At 39.6% G+C, this 26,422-nt stretch overlaps 1 protein-coding gene across 1 annotated transcript in view; it reads left to right on the top strand.

Annotated features, from left to right (window-relative positions):
• The window catches only part of DNAH8 (dynein axonemal heavy chain 8), a 318,775-nt gene that overhangs the window by 252,054 nt on the left and 40,299 nt on the right, over window positions 1-26,422 (top strand). The window contains exons 82-87 of the mRNA XM_024122116.2: window positions 5,599-5,672; window positions 8,211-8,363; window positions 8,726-8,881; window positions 18,307-18,423; window positions 20,276-20,377; window positions 26,164-26,324. Of these exons, the coding sequence (XP_023977884.2) occupies window positions 5,599-5,672; window positions 8,211-8,363; window positions 8,726-8,881; window positions 18,307-18,423; window positions 20,276-20,377; window positions 26,164-26,324 (763 nt within the window). The remainder of the gene's footprint in view (window positions 1-5,598; window positions 5,673-8,210; window positions 8,364-8,725; window positions 8,882-18,306; window positions 18,424-20,275; window positions 20,378-26,163; window positions 26,325-26,422) is intronic.

Genomic DNA, 26,422 nt, shown 5'->3' on the forward strand with positions numbered 1-26,422 from the left:
CTAGAAAAATGGTATAGATGAACCGGTGTGCAGGGCAGAAATAGAGACACAGATGGAGAACAAATGTACAGACACCAACGGGGGAAAGTGGCGTGGGGGTGGTGGTGGTGGTGGTGTGATGAATTGGGAGATTGGTATTGACATATATACACTAATATGTATAAAATGGATAACTAAGAGGAACCTGCTGTATTTTTTAAAAATGAAATAAAATTCAAATATTCAAAAAAAAAAGAAGTAAAAAGATTGATTTAGTAATCAAAAACTTCCCAACAAAAGAAATACCAGGACTAGATGCCTTCATGGGTGAATTCTACTGAATGTTTAATGAATAACACCAATTCTTCACAAATCTTTCCAAAAAATAAAAGAGAATACTTCCCAACTCATTCTATGAGCCCATATTACTCTGATACCAATTCTAGACAAAGACATTAGAAGGAAACCAATATCCTTTTTGAATATAGAAGCAAAAATTCTCAACAAAATCTATCAAACCAAATCCAGCACCATATAAAAAGGATTATACACTGTGACCAAGGCGATTTATCCCAGGAATGCAAGGTTGGTTAAACATATGGAAATTAATCAATGTAATACACCATGTTAATAGAATAAAGAACAAAAACCACATGGTTATCTTAATAGTTGCAGAAAAAGCATTGAAAAAAATCCAACACTCTTTCATGATGAATGCTCAACAAACTAGGAATAAAAGGGAACTTCTTCAACCTGATGAGGGCACCTACAAAAACCCACAGCTAACATCCTACTTAATATTGAAGGACTGAATATTTTTCCCCAAACACCAGGAGCAAGAGAAGAATGTCTACTTGTACTTCTACTCAGCACTGTATTGGAGGTTTTAGTCAGACCAGAAGAAATAAATGGCATTCACACTGGAAAAGAAGAAGTAAAACCATCTTAATTTGAAGATGACATGATTTTGCATATAGAAAGTCCTAAGCAGTCCACCAAAAGACTACTAGGGCTAATAAACAAGTTCAACAAGATTGCAGAATACAAGATCCTATTCGAAAATCCATTGTTTTTCTACACACTAGCAAGAACAAATCAAAAATTAATATATAAACAAACCAAAAATTTATATAATTATAAATGCAATTTCATTTACAATTTCATAAAAGATACTTAGGAATAAATTTAACAAAGAAGTGGCAAAGCTTGTGTGTTGAAAACTACAAAACATAGTTGAAAAATTAAAGAAGATATAATAATGATAATAATGATGATGATAAAAATAGAAAGACATCCCATGTTCATGGATAGAAAGACTTTATTTTTTAATTGTTATTATTATTATTATTTTGGCCATGCTGCCCAACTTGTGGGATTTTACTTCCCTGACCAGGGATTGAAACTGGGCCATGGCAGTGAAAGTGTTGAGTCCTAACCACTGGACTGCCAGGGAATTCCCAGAAGACTTTAAATTGATAAGATGACAGCACTCTCCAAATTGATCTAACAGCTTTAAAGCAACTCCCATCAAAATCCAAGCTGCCTTTTTTTGGTGGAAATTGACAAGCTGATCCTAAAATCCATATGGAAATACATGGAACCCAGAATAGCCAAAACAACCTCGTAGAAGAAGAACAAAGGTGTAGGACTCACACTTCCTGATTTTTAAAACCTACTACAAAGCAACAGTAATCAGACAGAATGGTACGGGCATAAGGATAGACATATATATCAATGGAATAGAATTGGGGGTCCAGAGATAACCCTCATTTATGGTCAGTTGTTTCTCAACAAGGGTGCCAGACCATTCAATGGAGAAAGGACAGCCTCTTCAACAAACCATGCTGGAAAAACTAATATCTATCAATACTTTAAAAAGAATAAAGTTTGACCTTTTTTTACCATATAAAAAATTAACTCAAAATTATCAGAGACATAAATGGAAGAGCTAAAACTATCAAACTCTTAGAAGAAAATGTAGGAATAAATCTTTGTGACTGGATTAGGCAGTAATTTTCTAGATATGACACTTAAAACATGGGAAACAAAAGAGAAAATAGATAAATTGGACTTAAACAAAATTGAAAACTTTTGTATTTCAATGAATACCATCAAGAAAGTGAAAAAGACAACCTATTAATACAATATGAGAGAAAATATCTGCAAATAATGTATCTGATAAGGATCTGGTATACAGAATGTAAAAAGAACTCCTTAAAACGCAAAAATAAAGAGTCAAATAATCCGGTTAAAAAACGAGCCATGGATTTGAATAGACATTTCTCCAAAGAAGATATACATATGGCCAATAAGCACAGGAAAAGTTACTCAACACCATTAATCATTAGGGAAATGGATATCAAAACTACAGTGAGATACCACTTCATTTCAAGATGGCTATAATCAAAAAGATGGAAAATAGCAAGTGTTGACAAGGATTCGGAAAAATTAGAACTTTTATACATTGCTGATAGAACTGTAAAGTGGTGCAGCTGCTTTGGAAAACAGCCTGGCAGTTCCTCAAAAAGTTAAGCATAGAATTGCAGTAAGACCCAACAATTCTACTCCTAAGTCTATATCTAAGAGAATTGACAACATGTCCACACAAAGACTTATACATGAATGTTCATGGCAGCATTACTCATACTAGCCAAAAAGTGGAAACAACACAAATGTCCATCAGCTGATGAATGGATAAACAAAATATAGTACATCTGTATAATGGACTACTACTCAGCCATAAAAAGGAATGAAGTTGTGATGCATGCTACAATATGGATGAACCTTGAAAATATTATGCTAAGTAAAAGAAGACAGACACAAAAGGTCACATACTGTATAATTCCATTTATATGAAATGTCTAGAATAGAGATAGAAAGTAGGTTAGTGGTTGCTAGAGTGGGAGAGAGTGATGGGGACTGCTAATGGATGTGGAGTTTCTTTTTGGGTTGATGAAAATGATCTGAAATTGGACAGTAGTAATGGTTCCACAACTCTGAATATACTAAAAAAAACATTGAATTGTAGACTTTAAAGGGGTAAGTTTTATGATATGTGAATTATATCTGTTTTTAAAGTTTGAGAAAATATTTATTGAGTATCTACTGAGTGCTACGCACTGTCTAGGTGCTGGATAAGCCACCGTGGTATAAGTCCCTTGTGGAGCTGATGTTCTAGTGTAGGGGGAAATCAGACAGTAATTAATTAACAAGTGAGTATATAATATGCTAAAAAGTATATAATATGGTAAGATAAAGTAGGGTAAGCGGCAGAGTGACGGGGATAGGTATGCAGTACTAGATCAGATGGTCAGGGAAGGCCTTGTTGAGAAGGTGAGGAAGACCTGAGATGTAAGGAATTAAGTCAGTGGAGCGTTGGAGGAGACACATTTCAGACAGAGGGAACAGAAGTGAGGCTGGAGTGTGCCTGGGGAGGAGGGAGGAGGCCAGTGTGGCTGGAGAAGAGTGAATGAATGGTGGTGAGATCCTAAAAAGTGTGTGTGTGTGTGTGTGTGTGTGTGTGTGTAGAGTGCGGCAGCAGTGGGAGCCAATTGTGTAGGGTCTTAGAGGTAAGAATTTGAATTGGATTCTGGATTTTGTGCAGAATGAAATGAGAAGCCATCAGATGTTTCTGAGCAGAGGATGGACGTAATCTGATTTAGGATTCGACGAAATTCCTCTGTCTGCCGTGGGAAGAATAACTAGTAGAGAAAAAGAGTGGGAGAGAGGTAACCAGTTAATAGGCTACTGCAAGAATACAGGCAAGAGGTGATGGACTGGGGAATAAAAGTGTAGATGTCCAGAAGTGGTCAGATTCTGGGTTTGTTTTGAAGGAATGCCTCTAAGTCTCCTCTTGACCACTTACCCAGGTCAAGATAAGAAACTCAGGCCACCTGAACAAAAACCAGTTCTTCCTTTTAAAAGGTGTATTTCAGAAGAGTTGGAAGGACAGGGGAGATAGATTGTGGCTCATGCTCACATGTTAATACTTTTTGTCCCTATCAAACTTTCCTCCATTGACCTACCTAACATTTGTGGGTTTTTCTGAAAAAAGAGGGGCTCTATCTCTTTGTACAATTTGGAGGTTCCTCCCTTTCAAGTTCCACCTCTCCTTCCTTCTCCTATTATAGGGTGTGTGGATTCTTCTCAGATGCCCTGGAAGCAGTGCCTGGTTCCCCTTGAGCAGGAGACATTCATGAGGGCTTTGGTGGGAAAATCCAGCTTTGTTCAGTGACCTTTGAACAATTGCAGTTCCCGGTTTTTCAAGCAGTGCTCTGCCATCCTCTCTCAGGCACCCACTGCAGAGTTTCACCCTGTGACCCTGAGTCCACAAATAATCCTAATGCTGCACCCTGCGAACCCTCACAGAATCTCTGGCCATTAATCCCATGGTGCTATACTTTAAATGGTGTGCCCTGGCAACTTCTTCGCTGGTTCCTGACATACTTCTAACTCCACCCCGTGAATTTCTCTCGTCCTCTGTACCTTCTACCAGCAGTTTACAAATCAGCCTCATTGTTTGCCCAGCTACAGCAGCCCTTTTTTCTGAGGATTCAGGCGCCTCCAGTAGAGTAGGGCAAAAGCATACACTGCTTCACAATGTCTCCATTGACCTCCTTTCCCTGTGCCTCTAGAGATCTAGAGATCACGCCTCTAAAATTCAAGAAGACCTGGGTCCACAAAGACTTGCTTAAAAGTTAATTTCCAATTCCAGTTTCATAAGCATGATTTAGAGACTTCTGCAATTTAGTGAATTCATGTGACAGGCACAAGTGTGGTTCTCTGCCTGGGACATCAAATTCACTAATAAGCCTATATAGTGTATATTCTGCTGAATTATAATCACACCTCTAATCTTGGAGCAGTCTCCACTTTTTCTTCATGCTCAGTTACAAGATGGTGATTTAATCCTGAGGAGCAGTTATCCCTGAATGTAGCCCTCATGGGGCTGAGCTGCCACAAGTTCCATCTTGGAAAATGGACAAATATGCAAACAAAACCCAAACAGACAGACAGACAAAACACTGCAAACTTGACATTGTAAAAGAATAAAAAGCCAACTAAATCTTTACTGAAGCATCTGATAAAACACCAAAAAAATATTCTAATCAAAACATGGAACAGGGAACTCTACTCAGTGCTCTGTGGTGACCTAAATGGGAAGGAAATCTAAAAAAGAGTAGGTATATGTATATGTATAACTGATTCACTTTGCTGTACAGAAGAAACAAACACAACATTGTAAAGCAACTGTACTCCAATATGATTTAATTTAAAAATTTAGCAAAACTCAAAAATCCTCTTTCCCACTTAATGCCTATGATAGCATTATAGCTGCCTCTCCCCCATCAATCTATCTCCTCGTTATCTCCAAAGACCCCAGAACTCTCTGAAAGACCTGTCTTGTGCCTTTTGTCTCTCTTTCCTTGCCCTTCCCGTTCCAGTTTCTGCTCCACTCATTTCTCTCATCAACAAAACTGAAAGCCAGACTTGTTTGAATAACAAAGTCTCCTTAGAAGCTACGGAGGGAGGGAGGCTATGACCATTCAGAAGTTAATTTTTTGTCCCAATCCTGTTATAAAATTTATGTTTTATCATAGTGATCCTTCTGTGTTACAGAATGCAGAACTATCTCAATGGGGCAAGGACAAGAAGTACATGCTCGAAAGCTGATTCAGATGTCAATGCAGCAGGTATGTAGTAATGGACAACTACTCTTCATGCAACATTCTTGATATTATTCCTCTGGCCATCTGGTCTACTTAGGACCAACACAGTGATGGGTAAAGCATTCTGCCTGTGATGCTCAATCATTATTTTTCATTTTTATTTATGTATATAGAGTCAACCTTTGATTTCCTACAAATTTTAAACCTCCAGCTAGTTTGCTCCTGACATCCCCACAAAATACTTGTTCCATTTTCTATAGTATACGCTCCATTTTATTTTCACTAAATATTTTTTGATAATTTGGCAGCCACACTTTCTGGTTCCTAAAGGATGCAGCTCTAGCAGTCTTGGAATGTCATGTTCAATATTAATAGATAGTGCTTAAGAAGTGACAGATTGAGACAGTCAAATTTCAATTTTCAGTTAAAGTAAGACTTTCATTTTTCATTAACGGATAGTTTCAGGCAAATAAGAAATATTTGAGGGTGTTATGTTTAAATATTGATAATGGTTTTTATTGAAAATTGCAAGCTGGATGGAATGTTGAGAACTATTTTTCATCACACCTAATAAATACACAGGTCATTAATTTTCTAGAAATGGTTGGTAGATAGCAATTTCAGCAGCAATAAGAAATTGCGCCATTTATAAAAATAAAATAAGATCTCGATTTATTTTTAAGCTTTTGATCTCATGACGTCTGTAGCAACTGTGGTGCAGGTTTTCCCTGGGAATTAATGACTGGAGAGGGTTACTGGGCTAAAACTCTGCTTGGTTCATCAAAGTTTCAGGCCAGTCATTAATTCTCAAGTGCGCCAAGCCTTAATCTTTACTGCTTAATTAAATTCAATAATATATTGTATTTAATTTATATATATTGAAGACATTATATATAATTATTTTTACTCAGATCAAATAATTCATTTTATTGAGTGATATGACAGTTTGACTTTGGGCCTTAAATAATTTCTTTAGTGTCCATGAGTGAGAAACTTGTAAATTTGGTACAGCATTCACATTAACCTTCTTTGGAATATTAGCTTTTATAACTTCCATGTTCTGTGCCTCAAGGTAGGATAAACATTGATAATAATGGCATTATCAAACAAACAAACAAACAACAATAATATCCCATGAATAGGTACAGCCACACTGCCACTTGAAAGATTTAGGATAAAGCTGACACTGTGGAATGCAGAGCAGGGAATCAGAGAGTAACTGGATCCACGGTGACACAAACCAACCATGAAGTCCATCTTGGTCTAGACACTCCAGTTGTCTAGACCAACAAGTCCCCTTTGCTGCTTAAGCCAGTCTGAGTTCTGTTTTCTCTTGCAGTAGAAGGCGTATATACAGGCCTTATCATATATACACTAAGCTCAATGATTTGTAGCTGTATTTATCTGATCTCATTATATATCAAGATATTGTCTGGCTAATAAACTGTGTTCTTATAAAACTGTGACGGTCATGTGACTTACATTGTTAAAGAAGGTTTTATCAAGTATTTAGATAGTGCTTAGAAAGTTTTGTGGTTTCAGGAATATCTGGGAGGAGTGATGACAAAGAATAATGTTTAATATTATTGTAGCAAATGTCACCAAATGTATTTTATTGCCTCTGGTGAAATAAAATTTGTATTTTAAGTCAGGAGAAGAAAACTTAAGCATAAAATTCTCTCTCTCTGCTCATTTGGGCCTCCTCCCTCCCCTTTTAGTGTACAATGTGCATCTGCATTACGCATTAACCAGACCTCCTCAAAGGTGGGAATGCCTGCTCCAATGCAAAGATCAATTTTTTTCCCCTTTCTTCTGACGCTAGCCAGGTAACTTCTTAAAAGATTAGCATGCTTTTCCAACTCTGCAGGGAGTCATGGTGACTTGTTGCTGGCTTTGTATGTGTACCTGGACTGTGTATCTTTGGTGAACCTCATGTGAAATGTCAGCATGTCATTTTGATGTATGATCCTTTGTCTCGAAAATGTATATGACTCTGCCTTTGACTTCTAACAGGCAAGACAGTTCTCAGAGCTTCTGTCTCCCAGGCTATAATCCTCAGTTTGGCTCAAATAAAATTCTCTCTTTTCTTCCTAACTTGATTGCTAATGAATTTTCGTCGACACCTCCAACTTTCATGAGGTAATGTTTATCTCTCTTTGTGACAGTGGACGACTTGGTTTCGGGGTGAGTCCCTTCTGATTTACCTTAGGCAGGACAATTTAAGTTACAAATTCCAAAATACCCATTCCCACCATTAGATGGTGCACACACTGTACTTAAACAAGTCTGACTTCAAATTTTAACTTTTGTTCCCTTCTAAACCAGGGGTGGCAGGATACAATCATTTTGAACCCACTTGATTCCAAGTAACCAGCTTTACAACTAACAGAAAAAAGAAGATTGTATTGACATATAACAATGTCATTAAAATATATGTGCTCAAAACAGAGTATTCTTATGCCCTGAGCAAAAGTTTCAAAAAATTTGCTTGTACGTTTTGTTTTATTAAAAGCATAGCAAAAAAGTTATAAGGAATTAATATGAAATCATTTTTGAATACAGGGTGGCTGGGTATTACTGCAGAATTGTCACCTTGGCCTAGAATTCATGGAAGAATTGCTAGAGACATTAACTACCACTGATGCCAGTGATGATACTTTCCGTGTGTGGATAACTACCGAGCCCCACAATCGGTTTCCCATTACATTGCTTCAGGTTTGTTACTGTGAGATAAGTGTCCTTTCCTTGAGAGTTATACAAATAAAGATGGCACAACTGTGATTATGGAAAGATGGCAAACATAACAGGGCTTTCTGGTTCAGTAGAGGTTGCAAAATCTTATGCCATTATCTTCAAAATCTTGACTATAATTATCAAGATTATATGGTAAAGATTCCCACAGAAGAGTTATAAGACTCAGTATTAATTTATTGGGTTTTAGCTCTGATCAATGTAAGTAGCTTACACGGTGCCCATTTATGTACCATAAGCATATTGTTGGCTGATGTGTTGTAATTTCTATTTTATTCTTCACAGTAATTTATAGAAACAAAACTACTATTTGCTTTTTACGACAGACTTCTCTCAAATTCACTAATGAGCCACCCCAAGGTGTTCGTGCAGGTTTGAAAAGAACATTTGCTGGAATTAATCAAGACCTTCTGGATATCAGTAATTTACCCATGTGGAAACCAATGCTTTACACTGTAGCGTTTTTACACTCCACTGTGCAGGTAACTTCTGAGAGCAGTTTGCACATTTAGAGGATGCTAATGATGTTATGTTTGCCTCTCTGCTGCACTGTCTGCTCTCCTCACCTTGCTTTCTTTTTCCTTCATGGCACTTTTCCCCACCTGGCACAGGACATGCATATTTGTTTATGTATTTATGTGTCCTCCTGCCCCCACCCCCCCACCTTGGCCCCTAGAGTATAAGAGTCTCCAGGGCAATGACTTTGTTCTTTTGTAACTGCTGGGTCTCCCCCTGTGACAGCAGCAGCTGGGGCATTGCCAGAGCTCAATAAATATTTGTGGGATGAACAAAACGGATTACTGTGATAGGAGCTTGGTCTTGAAAGTGCCTGTGCTGGCCAGGAATGTTATGTACACCATCTCATGTAATACTAACAGCTACCTTTCAAGGCAGGATTTATCACCATCTTACAAGTGAGGAAATTGAGACTCAGAGAGGTTAAGTTCCTTCCTAAACAGTAGATCTAGGAGTCAAGCCCCATGCTGCCTGCCCTGGATACAAGTATGTTTCAACCCTCCTCCCACCAGTGACAGAAGTGGTGGTGTTGGGAAGAGGAGTCACAGGGGTCACCTGTCTTCTTCAGGTTGTTTGCTCTTTGTTTTTACTGTGTACTTATATAGTCATTTAATAATTTTATGGGTGCCCAGCAACATCTCTATGGGATTATTTTCATTTTGTTATTGCTTTGCTCTGTATTTGAATTTTGTATTTTGTTCTGTATTTGAAAGCTGTATAATTTTAATGTGCTTGATTCACTCCTTGATTTCACAGAGAGATAAAGGGACTCCTTTAACTCTTTCCTACATTTCTTCTTTCCCTGAGGTTGGAGTGAGGACAAAATGAATCAACTGGCTTAAACCAGGAGTCATGGTTCAGCTGTGCACAGAGGCCGGCAGAGCTTGGCCTCATCTCTACCCACCCTGCCCAAAGGTGGAGGGGAATTTGGTGCCCACCCCAGAAAATACTGGGCGTGTTTACCCGTAGGTTCCTTGTCCTCACCACTTTACCAGGTTTCATGCTGCCCAACAGAGAGGGCTGTTTAGAGGGGACAGCTGGTGTTTATCTGTGCCCCAACTCTGAGAGACTTAAAATCAGGTTAAACGCTTTGCGGGTAGTTATTTTTGCTAAGTTCCATTGTGGCCTTTGGATTGATTGTAAATTACAGCTTTCAAGTCACTGAAGCTGATTTCATATATTCTTATCTGGGAATTGTTGGGTTTGCTAGACCTTATCACACTCTAATACAAATATTGCTTTAAACTCTGTTATTTAAAGCCCAATTCACAAATAATAAATTTTATGATTCTTTTCCTAGTAGTGATGATTCAACCCTTCCACTGTGCTTATCACAGACAGATGACTGGGGGGTATTTTCCATATGGTCAACATGGCAACCTGTATTTTTAGTGGCCATTATCCAAGGATTAAAAAGAAGAACAGGACCACGGGCCAGTCATGGGGCTGAAGTGTGCTTGCACTTAAAGTGGCTTGTATTGGAGTTGAAACAGAAAAAAAATCTCCACTGCTAAGGCCGTGAAGCTAACAGTGGCATGTCTATGAAAAAAAAGGTTGTGAGGATCTCTTAAAATCCAATCATAGTGTGTTAGAAAGAGCACTTCATGGAGAGTCAGGAAGCCTGGACTTTAGACTTGTTGTGACATCAATTAGCTACATAAGGTTGGTCAAGTTACGTCCCTCTCGAGGCTTCTGTTTCCCCATCTGTGTGTTTAGAGGCAGAAGGAGGTGATCTTTCAAGATTTTTCCCATTTCTAACATTCTGTTGTCCAGTTCTATGACTATACAAGGAGTGCAGATAATTCAAGCACTTTTCCCTCGGTTCTAGTTTTATCAATTTCAGAAATGTTTACTGTGATATTGCCTAAACATATTCTTTTCTTGGTTAGGAGAAAGCCAGCTTGATAGAAAAATCCAGAATTCTTCAGGGGCTTGTGGTCCTGGGTCAGCACCATCTGCATCACCTGGGGACTCGTAAGAGATGAATTTCAGGCCCCACCCAGACCTACTGAATCAGAATCTGCGTTGTAATAAGATGCCCAAGTGATTCATGTGCACATTAGAGTTTAACACACAAATGTTACAGGAAAGACTGTTCTGAATAGACAGATTGTGGCTTATATTTTTCTAGTGTTGGATGTAATAGTCAAGTACCTGATTTTTTTTTAACATCTTCATTAGAGTATAATTGCTTTACAATGCTGTGTTAGTTTCTGCTGTATAACAAAGTGAATCAACTATACGTATACATATATCGCCATATCCCCTCCCCCTTGCATCTCCCTCCCACCCTCCCTATACCACCCTTCTAGGTGGACACAAAGCACCGAGCTGATCTCCCTGTGCTATGTGGCTGCTTCCCACTAGGTATCTATTTTACATTTGGAAGTGTATATATGTCCATGCCACTCTCTCACTTCGTCCCAGCTTACCCTTCCCCCTCCCAGTGTCCTCAAGTCCATTCTCTATGTCTACGTCTTTATTCCTGTCCTGCCCCTAGGTTCTTCAGAACTTTCCTTTTTTTTTTTTAGATTCCATATATACGTGTTAGCATACGGTATTTGTTTTTCTCTTTCTGACTTACTTCACTCTGTATGACAGACTGTTCTCCATAGTGGCTGTATCAATTTACATTCCCACCAACAGTGCAAGAGGGTTCCCTTTTCTCCACACCCTCTCCAGCATTTATTGTTTGTAGATTTTTTGATGATGGCCATTCTGACCGGTGTGAGGTGATATCTCATTGCAGTTTTGATTTGCATTTCTCTAATGATTAGCGATGTTGACCATCCTTTCGTGTGTTTGTTGGTATATCTTCTTGGGAGAAATGTCTATTTAGGTCTTCTGCCCATTTTTGGATTGGGTTGTTTGTTTTTTTGATATTGAGCTGCATGAGCTGTTTATATATTTTGGAGATTAATCCTTTGTCCGTTGCTTCATTTGCAAATATTTTCTCCCATTCTGAGGGAGAGGCTGTCTTTTCTCCATTGTTTATTCTTGCCTCGTTTATCAAAGATAAGGTGGGTTTATCTCCGTGTTTTCTATCCTGTTCCATTGCTCTATATTTCTATTTTTGTGTCAGTACCATACTGTCTTGATTACTGTAGCTTTGTAGTATAGTCTGAAGTCAGGGAGCCTGATTCCTCCAGCTCTGTTTTTCTTTCTCAAGATTGCTTTGGCTATTTGGGGTCTTTTGTGTTTCCATACAAATTGTGAAATTCTTTGTTCTAGTTCTGTGAAAAATGCCATTGGTAGTTTGATAGGGATTGCATTGAATCTGTAGATTGCTTTGGGTAGTATAGTCATTTTCACAATGTTGATTCTTCCAATCCAGAAACATGGTATATCTCTCCATCTGTTTGTATCATCTTTAATTTCTTTCATCAGTGTCTTACAGTTTTCTGCATACATCTTTTCCTGATTCGTTAATCAATGAATTGATTCCTCCAAATTTACCTGGATATCCCTTGCTTTATACAAACACGATGCATATACTTTTGTCCATGCAGAGATTGAAAAAAAGAAGAGAGAATTGATTCATGTCACATAATATGAAGCTTCTGGGCTGGGGAGAGTGTTGCTGAAACTCGGCCCCTGTTCACCCTTGCTGAGTAGAAATGTGGAGGCAGAGTTTTGGGTGAAGTAGAAAAGAATAGCTTTATTGCTTTGTCAGGCAGAGGGGACCACAGCAGGCTAATGCCCTCAAAACTGTGTGTACCACCCTGGAGGGGGTAGTGAGGAGTCTTATAGTGTTCAAGGAACAGGGTGTGGTCCGCTCGTGGGCATTCTTCTGATTGGTTGGTGGTGAGGTAATTGGGAGTCAGCATCATCAATCGTTTGGTTCCAGCTGGTCTGGGGTCTATGTGCTTGTGGGCAGCATACAGTTAACTTCTTCCACCTGGTGGGGGTTTCAGTATCTATAAGACAGCTCAAAGGACATGGCTCAGAATATTATCTATAGTCCTTGAGGAAGAACTAAAGGTCCTTGACTTTGTTTAATGACTGAAGTATTATTATTTGGCCTTGTTTTTTCTGTTCTTTTTGTATTTTCTCACCTCTATGATTAAATTTATTCTTTGACTGAAGTTTTTCTACAGACAATAGGCAGGCGGAGGACATGGGTGGGGGGTTCTATCCTGGGAAGGCCTCAGAGGTTCCTGCTCGGTTACAAGGGGTTCATGCTGGAATCCACAACACATGAGAATGCAGGACCTAGTGGTAAAATAGCCAACCCCTGCCTGCCCTCCAATGTGTTTCTCTTACTGAATCAAAGTTTGGCATCATGCCATCAACTCACCCCAGCTCAAGAGCATCACGTGTTATGCGGACCCTACTCTTGTTGCAGAGGAAAAACGAGCATCCCTCCTCTCCTATAAGAAGAGGAAGTAGATTTGGCTGGTCAAGGACAACTTACTTATTTGGCCACTACTTCCTGAGAACGTTTCCCGCATCCTCTTTTATTTATTTATTTATTTATGGCTGTGTTGGGTCTTCGCTGCTGCATGCGGGCCCTCTCTAGTTGCAGAGAGCGGGGCCCACTCTTCGCTGCAGTGTGCGGGCCTCTCACCGCGGCAGCTTCTATTGTTGCTGAGCACGGGCTCTAGGTGCGTGGGCTTCAGCAGCTGTGGCATATGGGCTCAGTAGTTGTGGCTCACGGGCTCTAGAGCGCAGGCTCAGTAATTGTGGCTCATGGGCCCAGTTGCTTTGTGGCATGCGGGATCCTCCCAGACCGGGGCTCGAACCCATGTCCCCTGCCTTGGCAGGTGGATTCTCAACCGCTGCACCACCAGGGAAGTCCTCCTGCATCCTCTTGAAGATGACTCTAGGGGGAAACTTCCCTCTGGCCTCAATATTCTCTCTCTACATTTTGCCAGAAACTCCGGTGTAGCACTGTTCTGGCCTTCAGAGCAAGCCCACACTCACCCTTCAGGATTTTAATTTTAAATATACCTTCCTCCAAAGTCTTGGTCTTCTGAAATTCAACAATTCTTCTTCAACAATTCCATTTGTAGTCTCCTCCCAACACCTCCTGCAGGTCACAGTAACGTTTCCTGTTTTGTTCCTATTGATAGTCAATATACTGCGCCTTGTAGTGCAGCACATTGCACCCGTGAGCATCTGAAGCAGTGGTCCTCAGCCATTGCCTGGGCCCCAGAATCCCCTGGAGGAGGCATCGGGGTGAAGAGCTCAGACCTTTTAAAAACTTTCCAAGTGATTCTAATATACAATGAGAGGGGAGAATAACTCCCAAAGAGCCACTGCCCTTAAGGGAGGAGTCTTTAGTCATTTTTATGACCTTTTCATGGTTTGGATATTCCTCCCCCTAACCTTGGCTCACCCACATTGAAGCCCACATTTGGGACTTTTCTTACGGCTTATACACAGCTTTGTGAGGTTTACTGCAAGAATCTTTGATTAGGAGTTCTAAGGGCCTGCCATGGTAGTTGCAAACTTGGAAATTTTACCATGGCTCTTAAAATATTTGTTTAATATTTAATAAAAATGGCCATATCTATGGGGTTCAGAGAGTACCACCATTAACAGTTCCTCATTTAGAAAAGTGTTTACTTCTCTGACATATTTTTTAGGTTTAAGCCTTGACAAACACTCCCTTCAAATTTAATACTGTTTATAACAGTTCTCCCTTTGGGGAGGTGTGATTATAAAGTTCTTAGTGCAAATCTCTTCAAAATAATTACAGTAACATGATACAGATTTTTACAAAGATCTTTTACACGTACTTCTGTAGTGTTTCCCAGTGGTTCTGACCATTTCTGTTAATTATTTTTACCTATTCAAGTTTCCCTTATATTGTCTAGTATAGATTGCATTTTTCATCTTATGTTAACTCCAGTTATTAAATAAATAGGTTGTGATGCTCCAAAGAGAGCTTTGTTTTGAAGATGGGACTGATGTGAATCTGCACTGGACTGTGGGAGGTGGGGATCATTGGACTGAGGTAGATTCTAACATAAAACTGGAAATAGCTTTGACATCATTAAAATGATGACTCCATTGAACAGCTTCTCTTCAGTGTTCTAAGGAGGATTCCAAGTTTTCCATATTTCACTAGTAGTTGTGTTTTACATATTCTTTGGAATAAAAAGACGGAACCTTATTGGTTCAATCTAGTAGGGAGTAGACTAGTCTTCCTAAAATCAGCACTCTCCAACTTAATAATGGATAATAACTCCCTTCTGTTGAGTCAGGTTTTAGCTCTTTCTCCTGACATCAAATCTGTCTACGTTTCATCCCTGATTTATCACGTGGGGATGTAGTTCCAGCTACTCACCAGAGGTTGTCCTCTGCTGCAGTGGCACAGTCCTGCAGCCTCCTTCTGGATGAATCGTGAACTTTGCATTCCTGTCTTTGCTCCTGACCTTTGTTAAGCCTGGGATTCTTTTCTCCCTTCTTTTCAAAGACCAGCTTCAGTTTCATTCTTCCCAGCAGCCCTTGATTGAACATCTTCTTCTTCAAGCTTATGACCTGTGAAATTTTGACAGTTAATTATATTTAGTACTGTGTTGTCCTTTCCTGTTTTGTCTTATTTTCTCAACTAGATTAAAACTTCTTGAAAACACACTGATTCTAATATTTTTCTAAACATAAGACTCATCCTATAGTTTCAAAAATACTAATTGGATTGGAGAGATTCAATATGCCAAATATTCCAAATTCTAGCAAAGTCCTCTGTTTTTGAGCTTCCAAATGAGGTCCTAGGTCCCAGTGGTTTGAGTCTACCCTGATATTATTCCAAGATTATACTTAGGGGTTGTTTTTTTCTTTATTGTCACTTACAGGGGTCAGTGAGTAAAAAAAAAAAAACAAGAGCAAGAAAGTGAAATGACCTCATTTGTGAAAGAAAAGACACCGCATTTTGTCTTTTTTTCTAAAAGGAGTTAAACAGTTTATGACTTTAGTGAACCAACCTAAAAACTGAACATTTTAAATAAAAATTGATAGTAAGTAACATAAAATGAAGCAAACCTCAGCATTAGGGCAATTTTCAAAGATCACATTTTAAGGAGCAACTGAATTGCAATTGCTCAGTGCATGTAAACGGGAGTGTTTCCATAGAGCCAATTTAAGCAGCTTCAGTAATTGGAAAGAAAGAATTGTTCTTCATTCAGTCTCCTACCTAATTGAACAGTAAATTTTAAAAACTAAGTCAAAACAGGTAAAACTGTTTTAGAGTTGATTCTCTTTTTTTAAACAATGGGAAAACATTTGTGTTTGGTTTGAAAGTGGATAGCATTCTTTTCTTTGAAGCCCTCAAGATGGAGGAAATCCCAGAGCCTCAAGTGTTAGCTGAAGGCATTTTCATGTTAGTACCCCATAGACCCTCCAGGCCCCGCTTGCGCCTAGAGAAACCTGGAGGAAGCTCACCTCAGTGCTTTTTGGGACCCACACAAGAAATTCAAAACCACATGTCAGCTTCCGGAGAGTGAGAGAGAGTGCCTTTCATGCTGATAATAATCAACTCACATGTTTGTTTATTAGACAACCATGATCCTTCTCCCGAGGCGCAGGTACAAAAGGGGAGACAAAAATGGGAGATATGTCTCCTCCTGTCAAGTCCTCCTCCCGACCCAGTGGCGCCTCCTCATCTTCTCTGTGTTCAAGGTGGAAGACGGTGCTTCACAGCTCCTGAGTTTACAAACCTCTCTAGTTTAAGTTCTGACTAGGACAAACTCTGAATACCTGTTCTGAACTCTAAGCCCAAATTCCTGGGAGAAGGGATATTGCTGGCTCTTCTTAGGCTGGTTGTTCACCTTTGGTCTAATTAGCTAAGGAGTGGGGAGTCACGCCATGCAAATGTCTAACACCTGACAGCCTAACCTAAAGAAGAACAGCTCTAGAAATAACGCTAGTAGTTGACATTTTTAAGGGTTGTTTGCCCTCAGTCTGACCTCCCAGGGTGGACATCTGGACCCAAATTAATTTTGATGTTTTATTTAACATCTTAAAAGAGGACTTCCTGGTGGCGCAGTGGTTAAGAATCCGCCTGCGAATGCAGGGGACATGGGTTCAAGCCCTGGTCCAGGAAGATCCCACATGCTGTGGAGCAACGAAGCCCATGCGCCACAACTACTGAGCCTGTGCTCTAGAGCCCGAGCTCTGCAACAAGACAAGCCACCACAAAGAGAAGCCCGTGCACCACAAGGAAGAAGAGTAGTCCCTGCTCACTGCAACTAGAGAAAGACCGCATGCAGCAATGAAGACCCAACGCAGCCAAAAATAAATAAATAAATAAATTTATATTAAAAAATCTTAAAAGCATATCCTGAAAAATCAGTAATTAAAGCTTTGCACTTTCTCAATTTCTTTTCTGACTTGTCCATGAATTTGTCCAAACTGCAATTCATTTAGATTCCTTTAAATGGTAGTGTTATTCAAGATCTAAAGCATGGAACAGCTGGAAGAAGTATTGGAATGGCTTGTGAAAACAATGTGAGTGTGTGTGTGTGTGTGTGTGTGTGTTGGGTTAGGGAAGGCAAAAGAGAGAAAAGTTAGTATACATTTAGAGGTAGAGAAGTAGAATTACATCTTCCCGTAGATGTATTAGAATTCTACTCTCCATATGGAGAGGCACTAGGGTCAAAGGTCTAGGAGCTAACCTGAATAAATAATTGGACCTTTCTTAGAGAGACTGATTGTGTGCTGAGGCAGGGAAAGCTGACGGTATGGTAATGTTTGAGTTAATCCGTGTTGTTTACTAGGTGATGACGGCCTGGAAATATCAGTTCTAACACTCACATACCTTTAAAATGGTCTCCAGAATGTCAAAGCAATTGAGTCATTTGGCCTGAGCCCCATTTGATTATTTATGAGTAATTTGGCGATCTGAAACAGCCGCTGTTTCACAGGAGAGAACAAACGAAGGCAATATGAATGTTTTAAGAGAGAGATGTCATGTTTTACCATAGAAAATGTTTAGTTTTCAAAATCTGAAACTGCAAGATTACAAAGTGAAACTAGCAGGGAGTATAAATGCCCTTGAGTGCTTAAGTCATTCACCTTAAAAAACTAAAATTCAAACACTTGCATTTAACATTTGAAACTTTCAACAGTCCAGTTCATTCAACAGATATTTATTGAGCACCTACTGCACTTTTTGAGTTGACAATGGAGACCTACACTTTTTAAACCCAAGAACTCCAATTTGGCAAATATTTGGAGATTTGCTCTTGTAAGCCTTCTAGAGCCAAGGAGTAATATCTCTAATTGTTACTATATCCAAAATCATATACTGTTCTTTTATGATGTCACCTTATTTCAATATCATGCCTTAATTTTACTGTACTTTATGTTTTAATAATAAAAACAGGTATCAGCTGCAATACAATTTAAAACTCCCGCTCAATACTTACTTTTCTCTGTTGTTTTTAAGGAGCGACGCAAATTTGGTCCCTTAGGATGGAATATTCCTTATGAATTCAATTCTGCTGACTTTTCAGCCAGCGTTCAGTTTATTCAGAATCACCTTGATGAATGCGATATTAAGAAAGTGAGTGAAATTGTTTCTTTTTTCTGCCTTCATTGCCATCCTTAAATCAAAGTTCTACAGACATTCCCGGTCTGGGATATGCAGTGGCCCTGTTGAGGTTCCCCCCAGCTCTCCCAAAGGGGACCAATCATTCCAATCACCTGTTTACTGGTCCAGCCATTTCCACTCACACCCCTACTGCCCATAGGAGCGCACTGGGACCCTCCATCTCACACTTGTGTTCCCCTCCACCCCATCTCTCTCTCTCCTGAGCATATGCACAACAGAGGCAGAGCCCTGACAAAGGAACTCATTGTGTTGAGAAACACCACAGCCTTCTTCATGTCACTTCCAAGTGCCACAGTGCACTTCAAGAGAATGTATACCTTAAATCAGACTTTTCTTCCTTTATCTCACTCATGATTCCTCAGAATCCTCAGAAATGAGAATATCTCCCAGCCCATGTAAAAGTTCTTTTGTACCTTAAGTCACATCTTAACAGACGCTTAAGCTTATGCAGATAAATAGCAATGATTTGAATAATGGTCACTGATCCTTGTGTAACACTTCACAGTTTTCAAAGTGCTCGCATGTGCAGGGTCTTATTTTTATTTTCACAACTCGGTGAGGTACGTACCCAAGGTGTTACTATGATCCCCATTTTACTGATGAGGTACTAGACAAGAGAAGACAAGGGACTTCCTCAAGGTCACCGAGCTAAGAACACAAACCTAGTTGTCCTTTCACACAAGTGTTGCAAGGAGTTGGAAATCTGTTTTTTCCATGATCTTGAGGGATTTTATGAGCCTCTTAGAGCCTGTTTCCTCGTCTATAAAATGGCCATGGTTTCCGTGAGGAATAAATGAGTTAGCATTTGTGAAAGCACAGTGTATGATACATAATCAGGGCTCAATAAATACAAGTTTCCTATCGTCTCTCCCTCTCTTCCTTCTCATAGTAGATCTCGAAGATAATCATACATCCTGCAGTATCAGTATGATGACAGTGAGCCATGATGAATTATTATCTGGGTAGGGGGGAAATCTAGAATCAAACCATAATTTTTCTTAGAAATTACAAAGGGATATTAAATTGAGTAGGACATTTTGATGAAAATTTATATCATATGTGTTCGTATTCTGGGACTGTTTATCATTTTGGTATATACAAATGACAGTTACCTTGAAATAGTTGCTTTGAAAGGCAATGAAGCTAAAAAATAAAATTTTAAGCAAGAGAAAGTAAATAAAAATTAAGCATCCTTACTTCTCCTACCCCAAATGTATTGAAGCATTTTTTAAAATAAAAAAACTATTAATATCTGAAATGTATTGCTAGTGTAAGATTGCTATGGAAATTAATAAATACTTTGATGTACTCATAGCTCACATAATGAAACAGGAAAGAATTGCATTGTAGAAAAATCTTGTGAATAATGTTCTAGTTGTTCTTATACTGTTTCAGAAAATATATTACTAAGAAAGCATATTAAAGCATTGATTACTTGATTTTTCTCCTTTCTTCACTAAATGTGACTTTTTTCTTCTCTAACAGCTTGGCATTACTATAATGAGTATTACAGGTAATTATATCCACAGATTGAAAAATAGTTTTCTTTTCCCCCTATTTTAAATAATCAATGAGCAATATATTCACCAACGTTTAGTACTGTAGATTTTTCTTTGGTGAACAAACCATAGCAGTTCCAATCATGTAAGAGCACAAGCGTTATTAATATAAGATAATGAGTAATTTTAAATGCAGTCTAGCTAGTGCTTCCTTTTCCAGACCTTTCTTTTACAGGAAGATCCAAAATGTTTAGAACTATTTGTTTGGGTTGACAATGAATAATTCTTTTCTGTTTTTAATAAAGGGCGTGTCGTGGAGTACTGTTCGGTACATGATCGGAGAAGTACAATATGGGGGCAGAGTCACGGACGACTTTGATAAACGTCTGCTTAATTGCTTTGCTAGAGTAAGTCAGTTTAGAAAAAAAAAAAGCATGGATGTACATCTCATTGCATCTTCCTATTAAACAAGAGTATTTTTTGTTTGTAGCAGGTAAGCCAAACTTAAAGGGAAAAAAAATATAGAGCAGAGCTGCTGAAAAGAATCAGCCAACCAAACCAAACCAAAACCAAACCAACTAACAATCTACTTGCAGTCCAGGACAGAACAAAGGTCAACTCTCAATGGTCTATGACTCTTCTCCTGTATAGATTAGCTGCTCATGTCCACGGTCTCTCCCCACTTCCCCTCCTATAAAAATACTGGACATAATATCTCTGCCTTTTCCTCTGATTGCAAGTCTTCAGGGCAATTTGAAGCCCCAAGATAAGTGATTGGAGAATGAGCCAAAATTTGAGTTTTCTCATCTCCTTCCATTAGGACAGACAATTGAAAATTGATGAAGTGTTCAATTTTTCCTCTGTTCCCAGTAAAATCTGCATATATCATGTGGGTAAACATTTTCTAGAGAATATTTTTCTTAGCAATTCTGGCTTTCACATCAAGGGTGAATAGTATAAGTACATCTACCAGATTCAAGTTATTCCTAAAACTTTTAGACGTTAAAGAAGCAAAACACATTACCTGAGCGGAAAAAAATCAGATATAGGAGTATTTTACAGTTATCTGAGTTCTTTATATTAGGATCTAAGTTGTTAATTCTTTGATTTCTTTCCCCCTTTTAACAAAATTAAGACCTCAACAACAAGGCATAAGCTTTGAGGGTATTTTGGTAAACTGGAGGTTGACCAGAAATCTGAATTTTTTTTCAACCCTTACTAATATTTGCAAGTTTTTCTTAAAGCTGAATGTGGAGAAAGGTGGATGATAAGCGTTGGTAAAGATGTGTGGAGGCAGATCTGGTACAGATCTCCAGGGAAGCAATTGGGCAAAACTGACTGAAACTAAGTATCCTAGGTAAACATCCCAGAACATTTCTAGAAAAAGTCCACGAATGGATATGTATAAAAATGTCATGGCAACATTGTGTGTGGAGCTGCAGGTGACCATTATAGGTTGGGTTCTCCAGAAACAGACTCTGAGATGGAGATCTGCTTGTGGGTCATCCCTTCCCCCAGGGCATGATCTTGGTTGAGGTGGCTCCCTTCTGCCAGGGCAATTCCTGGGAGGGACAATGTTGTGAGCCCTCAGTAGCCAGTACTCCAGACAGCTGGGGGAGTGAGTGCCTAGGTCCTGGAGAAGGATCTGGTAGCGCTTTACAGCATCCACTGTGAGGCTGAATAAGCCTAAAAGAATAGGTAAGAAGCCTAAGAGAATAGATAAGCAGTAGTGGGTGAGCACATGTAATACTATTGCGCACCCTTCAAGGGTGCAATCTGGTGGCACTTAGTCATATGAAGCATGTATGGGGACTTCCCTGGCAGTCCAGTGGCTAAAATTCCACGCTTCTACTGCAGGGTGGGCGCAGGTTCGATCCCTGGTCGGGGAACTAAGATCCCACATGCCGTGCGGCGTGGCCAAACTAAGATTAAAAAAAAAAAAAGAAGCGTGTATGATATGACTACCTTCTGAACCAGAATTCCACTCTTGAGTGTATGTCCCAGAGGAATTCTCAGACAAGTCTGTGGACAGGTACAAAGATATTATTCATAGTATTGTTTGGGATAGTGGGAAGTTGAAAGCAACCTGGAAGTCTGTCAGAGAGGAATAGATGAGTTAAATGTTATAGATGCCTATCATGGAATACAATGCAGCACTTGGAATAAATGATCCATATGACATCATGCATAGATCTTAGGAACATAGTGTTGAGCGCAGAGCTTTAAAAAATAAAATGAGATCTATAAAGTGGTACAGGTATATTTCTCAAGGATAAGTACACGAATTCAAGGATGTACATCAATATCTTTAAACAGCAGCCCTCAAAGGGAAGGAGGCTGGGAGTGGATATCAGGGCTGAAGAGGGAAAAACTAAAATAAAAAGGGTCTAGAGTCATGAGAATAATAAAATGCAGGAGTATGATAAACTCACCTCTGTATCTGAGGTTCAAAAGAGGAAAAAAAATGATGTCTTAGTAAGCATACTTTGTGTTAGAATAACTGTACAAGTACCTAAAATTGGAGCTTTGGCACTGGTGACTGTGAGAGGTGGTTAGATTCTGCATATATTGTACAGATACTACCAGCAGAATGCTGATGGGGAAGGAAGGGGGAAGGAAGGGGGGATGGTCAAGGATCACTCCTAGTTTAGACCTAAGCAACTAGATGGAGAATGGGACTATTTACAGAGAAGGGAAAAAACTGCAGGGAAAAAAATGAGTTTTATTGGCTGGGGGTAGAAATTAGGAATTCTGGTTTTTTTGATCATGTAAACTTTGAGATGCCTACTGGACACCCAAGTGCAGTTGTCTAAGACTGTAAGCTCCATAAGGGCAGGCACTTTGCTTGTTTACATCACTGCCAAATTCCCAGCACCTGGAATGGAATCTTTCACATAGCAGGCGCTCAGTAAATATTTGTTGAATAAGAGAATGAATGAAGATAAACAAGGCAGTTGGATTTACAGGTGTGGAGCTCAGGAGAGAGCTCAGGGCTGGAGAAAAAGATTTGGAATTTGTCTTATACAGATGGCATTTAAAGTCAAGATATTAGATGAGATCATCATCTAAGAAGAAAGTGTAGAGAAAGGGAAGGAAAAAAAAAAGAAGCTAAGGACAAGGCCCTGAGTGTTTTAATGTATTGAGAAAGAAGAAATGTCAACTGAGAGAGGTCAAGGAAGATGAGGAAAGGGAATTGACCTTTACTTAGTATTTGCTTAAAAAATTAAAAAAAATTTTTTAACCTACTTTAAAAAAATATGTAAGATAGCCCAGCATAGAAAAACATAAACATTCAGCTTAATAAATTTCTTCAAACAGACATAGAATGTGAATGACTAGGGAGGCAAAGGCCTGTCCTCTGCTGCCACTTTACCCCGACCATGTTATCCAGAATTGCCTGAGTGAAAATCACTTCAATTGTAAACCGGTGCCTTCAAATGGGATCCTCTTTCCCTATGGCTTTCAATTTGGAGCTTATCTTTGAACTCTTATTTGTTTTCTCTGTTCTCAGCATCTTATGGTATGTCTCCCTTAAAACCAATAATTGTAGAACCTTATTCATTGTCCTTGGAGGATGAATGCTTATTTTTGTAGGGTACCTTCTAGAGTCTTCCAAAGTAATTCCATGTCGACTTCATACTCTGTATTTTGATTACACAAAAAACGTCCTCCAAATTTGGTGAAACTCAACTACTTTTGTGTTTTTGAGTCTAGCTATTTGTGGATTTACAATTTATACTTTTGTACTTTATAAATAAAGTAGTGGAAAAGCAAGAGGAAACTTCATTTTCCTTTTATACACATATGTCATCTGGCAACACAAAACTCAGGGTGGTCATTTGTTGTCTGTGTGCTGAAGACCCCATGGCCTTTGCCATCACTGAAAACCTAATCTTTATAAATAATGACCATAATCATAGCACTGTTTTTTTTAATGACTTTCAATTGCTCCCCATTTTTTAAGTTAAGCACTAGTCCTCACCCTGATATCCATAGTCATCCGCAATGTGACCTCACTTCACTTTTTCTGTCCGATCTCTTACCACTGCATTATATTTACCTTAGGGTAAATACAGTGATTTCATCATTTACCCAAGCTGCCTCACATTTTTGCATCAGTTTTTTTGCATGTGTGGTCTCCCCAGTCACAAGTTCCTTTGTCAAAATTCTATCCTTCAAGGCTTATCTCCAAAATCACCTCCTAGATAAAGCTTTACCTGACATCCATCTGGCTCTTCTTTCTTCTTGGCTTTAAGCCTCCTTAGTACTTTGCTTATTTTTAGTTCCTCTGTCTCTTACTTTATCTTGCACTTTATCTTGTGGTTATTATGTAACGGGCTTATCTCTCTGCTGTGTCACAAGCTCCTTGAAGGAAAGGACTGTGTGTGTCTCATCTTTGCATTCCGTTCCTTTTCTAAGCTCAAGGCCTCGTGGACAGGAGTTGAACAGGATAGAACTGTGATGAGTAAAAAATGAAGAAAACCAGTGCACAGGGTATTTCAGAGCAATCACTGGACCTAAAAAGAGCTGGAAGAAGAAGGATATGGAGGGAAGATACTAGAGAAAGTGTGACCAACTGAAGGAAAGCACAATCCCCCTCTCTTTTCACGTGGAGTCCTCTGAGTGATTCAGACATCCTGCCTGCATTTCTGCTCCTCCCATCATCCCATTATTTCCCTCCCTATTGGGAAAATCACTCCGTTAGACACAGAAGTTATTGCCTCAAATGAGTCTCACAGGCATTCAGCATTTTTTTCCCCTCTTCAGAACAAGTCTATTCACACCAAGTATATATCTGTTCTCTCACTGTTACCTTACAGATAATCAGTTCATATGGAATGAGAAAAGGATGTCTTAAGGAAAACAGTAAGATGGTTGGATATATTTGGTTCTTGTGTCCAGGGACATAACTTAATTAACAGAGGGAGCTCTCCAGCTCAGGGTGGGAGGGTAGACGTTTGTAAGAAGTTTTCCTGCTTGTGTGCAGTGCTCAGAGCCACTGTGAGCCGCGCGTAAACCCCCCAGGCATGAGCCCTGTTTGGGGGGAGAAAGGAGGCGGTGAAAATGCCCAGATATGCTCTCGTGTGTGTGGTTATTGCTTCTGCAATACATTCACACGTCTCTTTAAAGTGAGCTCGAGGCTCATCAAATTACTTCAGCAGAGGGTGGGCTTGCAAGGCTGGCTCTCTCCTCTTCACCCTTAGAAAGTATCTTCTTTGGTGTTAAACAGAGACGGGGTTTCATTGTTTTTGTGTTGTGGCCTCTCTCTTTTTTTTTTTTTTTTTTTTTTTTTTTTTTTTTTTGCTGTACGCGGGCCTCTCACTCCCGTGGCCCCTCCCGCCGCAGAGCACAGGCTCTGGACGCGCAGGCTCAGCAGCCACCGCTTACGGGCCCAGCCACTCCGCGGCATGTGGGATCCTCCCGGACCGGGGCACGAACCCACGTCCCCTGCATCGGCAGGCGGACTCTCAACCACTGCGCCACCAGGGAAGCCCCCTCTCTCTCTCTCTTTTTTTTTTTAATAGAATCTTTTTTTTTTAATTTATTTTTTATTGAAGTATTGTTGAATTACAATGTGTTAATTACTGCTGAGAGCAAAGTGACTCAGTTATACATGTATACATTCTTTTTCATATTCTTTTCCATTATGGTTTATCATAGGATATTGAATATAGTTCCCTGTGCTGTACTGTAGGACCTTGCTGTTTACCCATCCTATATATAATAGTTTGCGTCTGCTAATCCCAAACTCCCAGTCCTTCCCTCCCCCACCCCCTCCCCCTTGGCAACCACCAGTCTATTTTCTTTTTTTTTTTTTTTTGCCGTAAGCGGGCCTCTCACTGCTGTGGCCTCTCCCATTGCGGAGCACAGGGTCCGGACGCCCCGGCTCAGCGGCCATGGCTCACGGGCCCAGCCGCTCCACGGCATGTGGGATCTTCCCGGACCGGGGCACGAACCCGTGTACCCTGCGTCGGCAGGCGGACTCTTAACCACTGCACCACCAGGAAAGCCCCCTCTTTTCTTAATCTATGTCTAATTATACTATCAGTGGTTTTGTTAAGGTACTTTCAAACCCAATATAAAAAATGATTAAGATGGAAATAAGGTGACCCTATCTCCTTGATAGTGGCAGTTTGGGGTTTTCATTTAGATGTTCATTAATTTAATTTCTCCTGTTTTCTCTCCCATATAGGTCTGGTTCAGTGAGAAGATGTTTGAACCGTCGTTCCGTTTCTATACCGGGTATAAAATCCCCGTGTGCAAAACCTTGGACCAGTATTTTGAATACATCCAGTCATTGCCATCCCTAGATAACCCTGAAGTCTTTGGGCTTCACCCTAATGCCGATATCACGTAAGTTCCTGGCATTTTTTTTTTTTTTTTTTTTTTTTTTTTTTTTTTTGTACGCGGGGGTCTCCCCGCTGTGGCCTCTCCCGTTGCGGGGCACAGGC

Source organism: Physeter macrocephalus, chromosome 18, assembly GCF_002837175.3.
Source record: "Physeter macrocephalus isolate SW-GA chromosome 18, ASM283717v5, whole genome shotgun sequence".
NCBI classification, from domain to species: domain Eukaryota; kingdom Metazoa; phylum Chordata; class Mammalia; order Artiodactyla; family Physeteridae; genus Physeter; species Physeter macrocephalus.